Source organism: Puma concolor, chromosome B1 (genome assembly GCF_028749965.1).
Source record: "Puma concolor isolate L17-30 chromosome B1, mPumCon1.1.hap2, whole genome shotgun sequence".
Taxonomy (NCBI): domain Eukaryota; kingdom Metazoa; phylum Chordata; class Mammalia; order Carnivora; family Felidae; genus Puma; species Puma concolor.
The window spans coordinates 69,335,873-69,348,985 of NC_141670.1; the positions used below are offsets into that span (position 1 = coordinate 69,335,873).

The following is a 13,113-nucleotide window of genomic DNA, read 5'->3' on the forward strand; positions in this document are numbered from 1 at the left end:
TATTCAGTATTTACTTTTGGAACCCACTGGACTATAAGAAAATTAAGGCCAGTCCTAGGCGAAGTTGCCTCTTCTTGGTAAGGAGAACAGCATTTTTGTTCATCTCATTTAATAACTGTTAAATGCCTACAAGGTGCTCAGTAGAATGATAAAAACTTATGGAGGCCATCTTATGGATGAATGAAAATATGATTCTCATTGTTTCCTTTACTTCCCCTAACAAGAGGATGATCTAACATTTGTAGATAACTTACTGACAGATATGACATTTTAACAGAAATACACTAAAATACTACACCAACACAAGCGTTACATTAAGTCTAACTTCATTCTCCAACCTTGTTCTCCTACTGAGGGAACGAATGTCAGGCCTGAGCAGATGAGTCAGTGCAGGTACAAGAGTGATTCTTGAAGCCCCTTATTTAAGATCTTCCTTTTACAGTGGCTTAGACTGGAGTGGAGAGAAGAGACTTTTCTCGGGTTTCTCACCAATTCCTCATCTAGTAAATAGAGTAGACTCTCTTCCCTGACATCTTCTTTCTCTTCTTTTCCCAGAATTCCGAAATAAATATTTAATGTTACCTGGTACATCTGATATTACTTAAGTACTCTGTAATATTCAGTCATATAGCATTTTTAGCAATTATTCTGAAATATGTCTATGCCTGTAATATCACTTTAGTTCCATGATTACAAATTTCTAACAAAAGGGGCTGGTCAATTAAGAGGTATTAATGTAATCGATGAATTCTCAGAAATAAAATAACTTTTTAACTTGCCCTTTAAGGGTACAGACTCTGACTAAAATGCTCTAGTAATGCCAATATGTGCCAGGGAGGAACTGATAACAGATAATAGGATAGGGAAACCTTTAACAAATTCCTAGTTTGTTTTGGACCAAGTATGGCTTTATTATATTTTGTTGGAGTACAGTTCCAAAGCTGAAACATCATCTATAATCTCTTTTACAAACACATTTCTAGGTCAAATAAAGACTCCGAGATTTACCTACCATTTTGTTTTCTTCTATTATGCCAAATAATTGAGACTTGACTATATTTAGAATGTTCTTCTGGCATTACTATTCAAAACAATGAATTCACAACCATTTATTTTTTCTCTACAGTGCTTACTGAAGGAATTACTTGGCAACATTACTTTTGGCAACATCATTCTCTAGGTAAGATAATTGTATTTGTAGGGGCGCCTGGGTGGCTTAGTCGGTTAAGCGTCTGACTTTGGCTCAGGTCATGATCTCCCGGCTCATGAGGTCAAGCCCTGTGTTGGGCTCTGTGCTGACAGCTAAGAGCCTGGAGCCTGCTTCAGATTCTGTGTCTCCCTCCCTCTCTGCCCCTTCCCCCACTTGTGCTCTGTCTCTCTCTCTCTCAAAAATAAATAAATATTAAAAAAAAATTTATTTATATCCATGGTCATTTTCTCTTTTAGTAAGTAAAGTGCTTAAAATGAAAATTTAAAAGAGTATTATTTTACATTTATCAGACACTATAAAAATTCAATGATGTTCTTTTAGAACAAAGTATATTCAGATGTATTTCAGACTACAGACCATTAAATACAGTGGGCACTTACCATTAATTGGTCTAAGTCAAATCTTTTGGTTTATTTACATTAAAACATTTTATCTTTCAAAGACTTTTTTTCAGAAGAGAAGACATAAATTTTATACACTTGATAACACAAGTATCTTAAATTTATTTCTCAATAATACAGAGGTTATCAGCTATAATCAATCTAACTAAATTTCACATTTGGTCTCCACATTTTCTCTAGTCTTTTATTAAATGCTTTTATTTATTTATTGTTTAGTGTTTGTTTATTTTTGAGAGAGAAGAGATACAGTGTGAGCAGAAGAGGGGCAGAGAGAGAGGGAGGCACAGAATCCACAGCAGGCTCCAGGCTCTGAGCTGTCAGCACGGAGCCCGATGCGGGGCTCGAACCCACAAACCGCAAGATCTTGACCTGAGCCAAAGTTGGACGCCCAACCAAATGAGCCACCCAGGTGCACATAAATGCTTTTAAATAATGATTATTAACACAATATCAACACTAACATTTTTCTTTTGCTATCATGTATTTTCTTTTAATCAGTAATTACTTTTTTACCAAGAAGTCCTTCTACTGATTCATACTATGATTTTCAGGACTTTTATTGTTTTTAATTTTTTTTATGTTTATTTAGTTTTGAGAGAGAGTGAGAGAGGGTGTGAGCGAGGGAGTGGCAGAGAGAGAGGGAGACACAGAATCCAAAGCAGTCTTCAGGTTCTGAGCTGTCAGCTCAGGGCCCAATGCGGGGCACGAACTCACGAGCCACAAGATCATGACTTGAGCTGAAGTTGGATGCTTAACCAACTGAGCCACCCAGCCGTTCCTGATTTTCATGACTTTTAAATCAATTCCTTATCTTTATTTAAATATGTATTTAAATAAAAACACTGTACAACTATATCACATCATCTTTATTAATCTATTTCTTTTCATAATGGGTGTTTTACTTCTATATTTTTTGATGAACAGATTATCAAACTATTATTAATGGAAATTTTAAAATGCCATATTTACAGAACACTTTTTTAAATAAAACATATTTACAGAACACCTAGTTATGTGGAGTCCAAACAACTTTATTATTATTTTTTTAAGTATGCTTTATACCAAATGTGGGGCCTGAACTCATGACCCTGAGATCAAGAGTTGTATTCTCTACTGACCAAGCCAGCCAGGTGCCCCAAGTCCAAACAACTTTAAGGAAGATTTATTTTTAATTTCCTAGGGTGTGATAACATTCTACTTTAAAATCATATTTAAAATTCTAAAAGATGACCTATTTATGTAGGCAGAAAAATCTTACCCCAACTGTATAGACGTGTTAAGCATAAAATATACATATACATTTTTAATGATATTTTATACCTGGCAGTCATCCACCTTTGTTCTCATTACTCCTTTCATGTATTCTTTGTCCATGGTAGGAGAGACACCAAAACTATTTCCCATACATAATATTTCTGCTTTTCCATCTGGATAAGTTACTTCCACAGAACCATTCAGAATCACTGACCAGGAATCCAGCTAATTCAAAAAAATGAAGACAAAGCAGAAAATTATGGTCATGCAGCTGTAAATGCTAGAATGGTCTCTACAAATGATTTAGCAGATTTTTCATTTTGAAGATGGAATAACTCAAGTGAAGTTAACTGTTTACTAAATCGAAAGAACAAGGAATAAAGCAAAGCACAGCCATGGATCTATGTATTTCCTCATGCCCAGCTAGGGGTACATGTCATTCCACTCTTTTAATTTGACTTTGGGCATTCTTCTCTAAAATGACACAAGGAAAAAGAATTCTTCTGTTCCCCCAAACATATGTAAGCAATATAAAATGATCACCACTGCCTCAATAAGAATATCATTGTGTTCTGACAAAAGGCATACAATGAACATTTAAAGTTATAAAAATCTGAGAAGTTAATATATCAAAGTATTTCTATCAGTAGCATATGAAATATTATAAAAAATAAAAATATTAGATTTGAAATATTTTGACATAACAATCAGTGTATCATAATTCTTAAATTATTCAAACTAATTGTTGCTCATTGTTTTTTAAGAGGAAAAAATAAGAATTGGTTTTTTGTTCACTTGCTGTACTAAGAGACCCTCAAACAGAAATTTCATGACAGAAATGTTCACTAACCTCTTCACCATCATTTAGCACTATGGTCCCAGCTCTTTCCACGACTGCAAACACCATAACAGCACAAAGTTCTCGTCTCACTGACATAGTCATATTGGCAAAAGCAGGCAATTGGTGCATAAATTCTAAGAGTTGTTCTAAAAGGCAAAAGATATTGTAAACATTAATCAGCAATTACTTATTTATTTATCTGTTTAGTTTATTTATTTGAGAGACAGAGTGAGAGAGAGCAAGGGAGGGGCAATGAGAGAGAGAGAGAGGGAGACAGAGATTCCCAAGCAGACTCCACACTGTCAGCACAGAGCCTGATGTGGGGCTCAAACTCACGAACCGTGAGATCATGACGTGAGTTGAAACCAAGAGTCGGATGCTCACCCAACTGAGCCACCCAGGTTCCCCACTACAACTTTTTTTTTTTTTAACCCAAGCATTCAAAAATAATGCTCTAGGGTTCTTTCTTTTTAAATGTCCTACAAAACTGCCCACTGGAAAATATAATTACTTCAAATATTGTTAGTACAAAAGCTGAACTTCTTGCAGGTAAACGAAGAACTGTCACTGTGGAAGTGGTGACATTTACTTATTGATTTAGGAATGCTGGTATACACTGTGATTCAAATTCTAATGGGAATGAAGAAATTAATAAACTTCAAATGGAAAATTTCTATTGAAAATCAGCTGTAATCTTATTAAGGCTAATTAAAGGGTGAAATGATAAGCTGAAATGAAATAGAGGTCTGAGAATTCTCCAAAAAAAAATCAATAGGTCTATTCTAGTGCCTTCTGGGCAGGTAGACACCCCAAACAGCAGAAATAACCACTTTCAATCTAAAGATAGCCCATGATTTAGAAACCAAGGGATATTTTCTATGGATTAAGACAAATTTATAAAAATTAATCAATTAAAAATTGTATTATGCCAAGTGAAATGAGTCAGAGAAAGACAAATATATGATTTCATTAAATATGTGGAATTTAAGAAACAAAACATATGAACACAGGGGAAGGGAAAGAAAAATAAAGATAAAAATGGAGACAGATGTAAACCATAAGAGACTCTTAAATATAGAGAACAAACTGAGGGTTGCTGGGGGGCTGGGGGGGGGGGTTGGGGTTAAATGGGTAATGGGCATTAAGGAGGGCACTCGTTGGGATGAGCACTGGGTGTTATATGTAAGTGATGAAATCACTGGGTTCTACTGAATCCAACACCACACAGTATGTTAACTAACTTGAATTTAAATAAATAAAATTTAAAACGTTATATCACAAATACAAATGAAAATTGATATGTTATTTTTTTTATCCCACAGACTGGCCAAAACAGAGAAAAGTTTCAGTCTTCCTGTCGGCGACGCTGTGGAGAAACAGCTTAAACTTTGATACAGTTGTAGCTGTTGACAAGATGGATGACTTCACAGTCTTTTCTAGTCCTGTGGTCTCTATTTTTAATTTTTTTCTATTATTAGGTAGCTTTACTAATTACTAAGTTCTTTCCTTACTCCTCACTATGGCTCTATGAGGTGCATGTTTTCTTTCTCATTTCACAGGGAGAAAACAGGCTCAAAGTCATATAATTAGGAAGTGACAGTGATGATTCAGGACCGTCTGCCTCCAAACCTCCTGCTGGACATTATAGGTAATGATAAAAGAGCACAAGGTATATGTCAGACATCACTTGAATACTTATTAGTTATATTGCTTTGGGAAAGCTGATTAATTTACTTAAGGCATGTTTCCCTCATTTATGAAAGAACAATATAATACCTACCCTTTGTTGGACAGCTGTGACAAATACAATAGAGATAATAAAGTCCTTAGAGAGTAAATATTCAATAAATAAGAACAGCTATTATTGTCATTGTTATCATACTCATATCATTCAAATTTCTAAGTAAAAATTCTGCTATATTTTTCTTGTCCTCACGTAATGAAACTGTCCCTGTGTACATTCCATCTATCTGTTAGGATTTAGTGACACATTTATGTTATTGGAGATACAGTAGTTTGTTCACTGCAAAAACAACACAGAATAGAGTGATCTATTCTGTGAAAACATTACATTTATAGAAGGTCAGATGAAGTGTTTTTCTCGGGTCCAGATGGGTAATGTCTCTTCTGATTAGACCCTACGTCATCGCCCTGTAAAAGACTTTCATAACAGAGTGGCTTCGGAATCAGGAGAATAACACTGATAGGTGGTACCCAGGGACTCTGTCCAAGAAGACAGTGTTCTTCAACCTGACCCAGACTGATGTGCCAGGAAATCAATATACTGTTGCAACCAGCATTTTTTTTTTTTTTTTTTTTACAACCAGCATTTTAAAAACAAGAGAATCAAAGCACATAACTTATAGAATAAGTTCTGTTTAGTGAAACTTTTATTTCTGGAAGGAGTGGGTGTGTTTGGGTCATATAAATAAAATATATTTATTCCTTGGGACAGCAATAAACCAATTTTTAATACCACTGCAATTATCTACTATATATGGGAGGTAACAATCATTGTGTTACAAACACACTGACCTTTTGATCTGAAGCAAAAACACAAATGAAAAAGCTAGTATATCACTGTTAGTTCTGCAGTTATAAGCCTCTGTTTTCTTCACCTATTACTGCCCTACCCCTCACCATAAGGTAATAAAATATTACCTATAGAACACACATTTTGCTTTCTTCCCCCTCCTCCCCAATAATACTAAATTTCCTTGGACAAGTGAAGATTCATGGTCTTAAGAAGAATATGAGACCAGAAGTCAGAAATGTTTTAAATTCAACATAATATGACATAATAGACAATAAGTCAAATTATGACCACATATATGATTGAAGAATATGAGTATATGAAGTATAAAATATATTTACTAATACTTGCTATAATGATTTGAAGTGCCTTGCATAGACATTGTTCTTGCTTTTTGGAAGATTCCTGCTCCATTAATGGGTTATGAAATCAAGTTGTGATACAGGAGTAATGACTAAGATTTAAAAAAATATGATAGGATTGAAACTATTTGTGTATCACATATAATATGGATAAATAATAAAGAAGACAGAAAAGATCTGATGATAGTAATGTACATAATGCTCTAGGCTCAGCTGAAAAACTAAAAATAAATAAATGCTTAACCAGATGGTATCTAAGAGTTAAGTCTCCCAAAGATTCAACAATAGTGTTGCTGGTTTTGTAGTAACCTGTATTTATTACACTGGATAATTAGTGCAATTAAAACAATAAAGAATTTCTATCACTAATCTTCACAAAATAAATATAAAACAGGAGCATTTGGCTATAGGGGTTCAACATAAACTCTGGTAATGCCACAGGGATCATACAGAGTTCAAGCAGTTAGGGTTAGTCAAGAGTTCAGAGTCTGGAATGAGTAAAAGACAGTTCCTAGAACATGGCAAGAAGAAGCCATGGACTGAAGAAGCAGGACTACTTTCTTCTATGTTGCTTGGAAGAATCCATTAGAATAATACATTAATTAATAATATTTTATTTTGTTAGGAAAGGAATATTTCTGTTTATGAAAAAAGACCTTTTTTCCTTACTTAAAGTTTATTTTGAGGGACAGAGGGGCAAAGAGAGAATCCCAAGCAGACTCCCTGCTGACAGCACACGGATTGATCCCACAAACTCTGAGATCATGACCTGAACCGAAATCAAGAGTAAGATGCTCAACTGACCGAGCCACCCAGGCACCCTGAAAAAAGACATTTTTAAACACTTTTTTTCTAGTCAATGTGACACAAAGAAAGGCCAGATAATCAGCTTACAGACACCGCAAGCGATGTCAATATAAAAATTAGCTTATTTGCTTGGTTTAATTTTGTATAAAAATTGGTTACTATTAAGATGTTTTTGAAAAATCTGTGGAGTTTTGTTTTTGTTTTTGTTTGGTGCTATATTGAAGGGGAGAAAAAAGAACTCTTTGGAAGGGATCTTTGAAAAGTAGGTCTCTACCTTAATGTGTAAAGGCCTCAAAAAAGAAATTAAATTCACAACCATTCGATAACTGAGTACCTACAGAATTATGAGCTAGAGAGCAAAAAGGAATAAAGTCCTTTCCTTCAAAGTATTGAAACAAAGGTACACACACCCAAGAATCTATGGGAACCCCAAAGCAATTTTTTTAATTCTTGCAGCTTTTAAAATATGTTAGCAATTTCATTTGATTCAACTTTTATTCTGCCCACCCCCCTACCTCCCAACACACCATTCCTTCTCTATTTCATGGGGTTAGAGGAAGGTGGTTAGGAACAGAGGCATCCAGAGAGAGCATCATTTAGAAGTTTATAGTTTTTATGAAAGGTATCTGTTGTAACTAAATACTGGCAGATCAGTTAGATTGAACAAGAGTAACAGCAAAAAAGCTAAAAGTGCTCACATGTGGTTTTGTCTTGAGGAGAAAGAATGTAAGCTCTTCCAAGATCTCTTGTAGAGCAAACAACACTCATAAGGCTTTATCTTTAATAATAATGGTTTTATTATTTTAAATAAAAGTATATTTGATAGGAGCAAGCATCAGAATCATCTCTGCTTGCAAGTGAATTGGTATTCAAGTAAATGTTATTCACTGGAGGTTATATCAACAAGCACATTTAAAAAAAAAAAGATAGCTTTGTATTCTTTTGAAGGAATCAGCATAGCATTTGCTTTCCAGAAATTCTGGAAAAGATACCTTCTCAGATATGAAGTGAAAATCTTAAATTTCCAGGAATGACATGCTGTATGATTTTAATAATTATTTTCTTCTATAACTGTACTAAAATGAACATATTCAAAAAAGAAGATACATTAACTTACAAAAGAATAATTTCCACATCAATCTGTTCATAAGCAATGTTCAATCTTATTTAAAAATTTAAAAAAAAAAACAACCTATGAGCAAGGATTCTGGAGTAAGATGGCAAACTGAATACACTTCCAATTTCACTTTCTGTTTAAGGACATATTTAAAAAGAAGTCGACAAGGACAAAGAGAATGGGACAGTGTAATACAACTTTGGACACTGCAAATCAAATGAATGTGTATGTGGTATTAGACATAAGAAAGTGAAACCCAATGTTTTCAGTGGGTAAAATAGAACCACTCTAATTTATGCTGCAGAACCCTCAAGAGACTTGCAAACTGCCAGCACCTTTGGAACAGGAGTGCAGGTGGTAGAGAAGGAAATGGGCTGGAGTCAGGGATGGGTATCTGTGAAGCCTTTAAGTCCTTACTCCAGCAAAAATTATCCAGAAAGGGTTAACACAGAACACATTTCTTCACTGGGGGCCATAGGCATAGGTGGCTCCCCTTTGCACTTCCTTCATGTCTGAGCCCTTTAAAAGGACATTACCAGCCATTTCCTCCTAAAATAGGCTCCATTCTGTTCATTCCTCAACCTCCATCACTCCCTAATCCCCACTTTATTCTTCAGACTGAAAGAGAGCAAGGATCTTACCTGCCTGTTCCCCTCTGAGTTGCCAGGACTTAAAAAAATGTTCAGTACATAGAAGGTGCTCAATCACATTAGCTGCATGAATGAATGGTTACCAACATGGTATATTCATCTATAAATACTTACCAATTCTATAAATTTTAAATTTGTATTTTAAATATCTAATACAAGTTGTTGGTTTTTCATCCTTAATTTTCTAGCGTATGTATATAGAGTAGGTGGTAAAAGATTTTCTTCATCATGTTTGTTTCCTTCACAACACATGCAACCAGCCACTTATAACTATGCCCATACTGTCCTATATCTAATCCCAATAGAGCAAGTTCCTTGAATTTGTCTGCAAATATATATCAGCCAAAAAGAGTTGGGAGAGTGGTAGGACAGATTATCTGGGCTCAGGCAAGGGTGCTTACAGATTCCAGACCTGTGGTGGACACAAGGCACTCTACAGAAGTTGCCCTGACTCCTAGCATTTGAAGGAAGAAGCCTGAGTGCAGAAGGCGTACCTGAACACTAAACCATTATTACACAGTCATCTCTTATTCTGTTGGGAAAGTGGGTAACGGAAACTTCAAGGATGGGGAAAACAGATACAAAGCCACTTGGATTTCTAACCTTAGGATGCACTTAAAGAAAGTCTAAACCCCACCCCCCCCCCCCCCCCCCCCGCAGGTCATATGCTACTAAGTTTTCCACTCAGTCTCATCTTCAGATGGAACCAGAGTAAAAGCAAAGTCATCTACATGGCAATTTTACCATTTGTCATTGACTGGTATTTACATAGGGAAAACGTGAGCTTAATAGGAATAGTGCTCACAAGAAAAATAATAGGAATAACACTATATGGAAGACTACTTTTTTCTTTTTTTGTCATAAAGTAAGCTGAGAAGGGGCTCATGTGGTAGAGTTTTATGAGTTTTATCATTTGTAGACTTCGGAACATAATGATTGAATAAAATTGATTCTTTAAACTTTTTTTCAACAAATGCTACTGCTTATGCAAGGGAAAATTATAAATTAATGACTTTTTAAAGCCTACTATTCTTGGGCTCTATTTTATCAGGCCATTTTACCCTAAATATTTTAAATTGCTCTTAAATTCATTTTCTTATCCAAACTTACCAATGTCATCATCTGTCCTGTCAATTGGATCCTTCTCTAGGCAGTCTCTCACAATGTCCCTGCTCATCAGAGGATCTGATGCCCTCTCAATGTCTTCTTCATCATCATCGTCCTCAGAATCCACTGCTGTTTCTGGCAACCCACTCAGGTCCATATCACCAGCCTCGCTTTCTGTGGCCTTAAAAGAGACCAAAATAATTTTTTTTATTTTTTATTTTTTTAACGTTTATTTATTTTTGACACAGAGAGAGACAGAGCATGAACGGGGGAGGGTCAGAGAGAGGGAGACACAGAATTGAAACAGGCTCCAGGCTCTGAGCTGTCAGTACAGAGCCCGACGCGGGGCTCGAACTCACAGACCGCGAGATCATGACCTGAGCCAAAGTCGGCCGCTTAACCGACTGAGCCACCCAGGCGCCCCAAGACCAAAATAATTTTTAAAAATTATTTTAAGCAAGTCTTTTTGTACCCAAAAGAAATAAGAGCAAGTCTAGTTTGAAATATAATTTTAGTATATTGATTTGTCTGTAACTAAGCATGTATTCAATATCAACAAATATTTATGCACTAGGCACTATGTAAGAAGAATCACTTATAGAAAACAGGAGTGATTTAATCTCCTATTAAACTTTTAGTTGGGATTAATGATCTTATCTCAAAAATTCTGATTTCTTATCTGAGCTGTCATATGCTCCTGAAACAGTAGAATAAAGAAGAAAAAGACAGTGTTTGTTTTCACTCCATTTTTCAAAGAGAATGGCTTAAGCTAAGAGCCTAAGGGTAATAACTGATTCTGAGCAGTTCCTTCTCCAAAAGAACAGGTGTGGATTTATTAATGCCAAGAAGACTCAACAACTTCTTTCCTATTAGGTGGTCTTTATGGAAAAGTGAAGCATAAATCAAAGATAACTTTATAAGTATGTGAACAAAACATTAACATTTACTTTGATTATACCAATGTCCACTCTCCAATTATAAATCACCAAAAAATACAAAAGACCATATGCCTACAGGTAACACATTCTTCATTCCTCAACAAGGTGACCTTATCACCAATCAAATTTCAAGTAATCAAGTACTTAAATGTTAGTCATTAGAGTCACGAACTTCAAAATGATCTTTTCTCCTGGGCTGTCTCAAGGCTAGGACAGCTATCCTATTCAGGTCATTCTATAGCCTGCTGTGATTATCATCTCCACAATATATATGAATGTTATCATATCAACCTTACTTGACATTATACCCAAAATTTACTAACTGCTTAAGCTATGAAAGTCTTGAACATCACGTTTTGCCAGATAAAATATTAAACTCTTAAAAAGTCTGTTATAAAACCATGAACTTCCTAGAAAACATGTATTATAAAGTTCACTAACTTCAAATAACTTTTAGTTCACGTGGTTTTCAAAGGCCGTCTTATTTTTAAGAATAGGCAAAAACATTTATTAAAAGTGAAAGATAAAAATATAAACTGCTGAACTTCCTCCTCCTCCTCCTCCTCATCCAACACCCAATATTTACAATGTGCCAGGAACTGCTCTGTTTTATATGTATTAACTCATTTAATCTTCAAAACTATCCTATGAAGTGTTATTACTGACTTTTATTATTCTTCAAACATTCTCGTAAACGGAAATTATTGCAGAATCAAGATTAGAACCCTGGGGGGCACCTGGGTGGCTCAGTCAGTTAAGTGTCTGACTTTGGCTCAGGGCGTGGGCTCAGGGCGTGATCTCATGGTTCGTGAGCTCGAGCCCTGCATCTGGCTCCCCACTTTGTATCCTCCGTCTCCCTCTCCCTGCCCCTCCCCTGCTTGCACAGCGCGCTCTCTCTCTCTCTCTCAAAAATAAACAAACATTAAAAAAAAAAAAAAGATTAGAACCTAGGAATTCTGTCTCTACAGTCTTAACCACAACCTAATCTATCTCTTTACAACAGATATTACATATGAATGTGGCTTATATAGGGATCTATACTTTTTTTTTAAATTTAACTGGGTATTTAAAGAAAAATTTTATCATTTTCTTATCAAAGTTTTACTTTTCTCAAGTCTTGGTTTATACTGCAGAACATAAGATTTAATCCTACCTTTGAAGCAATACAAACAGGTATTAATATTTTATAAGTTTAACAAAATAATTTTAATGACATTTTTAGTTCTTTAGGTACAATTTCCTAAACTAAAATATATACATTATAAAAAAAAAAATCTAAGGGGAAAGTAATAAAGAATACTTAATGAAGACAGAATAATTAAAAATGGAAAACCTAATGTCTACAAAAGCTCTTTAAATAATGGCCTTAGTAAATACTACTGCTTGGGTTAAGACCATTATCAGCAGAGCAGTGGGAGAGCAGTAAGGCCTTGTAGGCTTGCGGTTTTCAAGTACTCGATAAAACATATGTAGCAGTTATTTTACTTTTAGTTGAATTAACACTTCACTGGAGCCTTTGTGGCATTTGATATTTCCTCAGTTTGTTCATTTTCTTGATATCCTTTAAAAAATGAAAATAATCTCTTAAGAACTGTGTTCAGAATACAATATATGGAATCACTTTTGATTTCAGTAAATCATAGAGCTTTTGGCATTGTTCTGAGACTATTACTAGTTTTTTGGGGTTTTTTTTTGAGACTATTACTACTTAGCTATAATATACATCTACATCTATATTAGGCTATCCATGTGGAAGGGAAATTAATTTAGGACAGGAATTATTTGCCTAACTGAATTAACTGTGGCACACTCAGAAACACATCTCCTAATTTAAATTCAGAATTCACAGAATTGTCTCTAGATTCTAGAATGAAACGGAAGTAGAACTTGACA

The 13,113-nt window shown here is 35.0% G+C and overlaps 1 protein-coding gene across 20 annotated transcripts in view; it reads right to left on the reverse strand.

The window, feature by feature from the left end:
* RAPGEF2 (Rap guanine nucleotide exchange factor 2) overlaps positions 1 to 13,113 on the reverse strand; it is a 249,211-nt gene that overhangs the window by 31,237 nt on the left and 204,861 nt on the right. For all 20 annotated transcript variants that reach the window (XM_086703964.1, XM_025922425.2, XM_086703960.1 and 17 more), the window contains 3 exons: positions 10,286 to 10,463; positions 3,716 to 3,852; positions 2,932 to 3,090 (listed from right to left, as the gene is read on the reverse strand). In XM_086703964.1, coding sequence (XP_086560090.1) covers positions 2,932 to 3,090; positions 3,716 to 3,852; positions 10,286 to 10,463 — 474 coding nt within the window. The remainder of the gene's footprint in view (positions 1 to 2,931; positions 3,091 to 3,715; positions 3,853 to 10,285; positions 10,464 to 13,113) is intronic.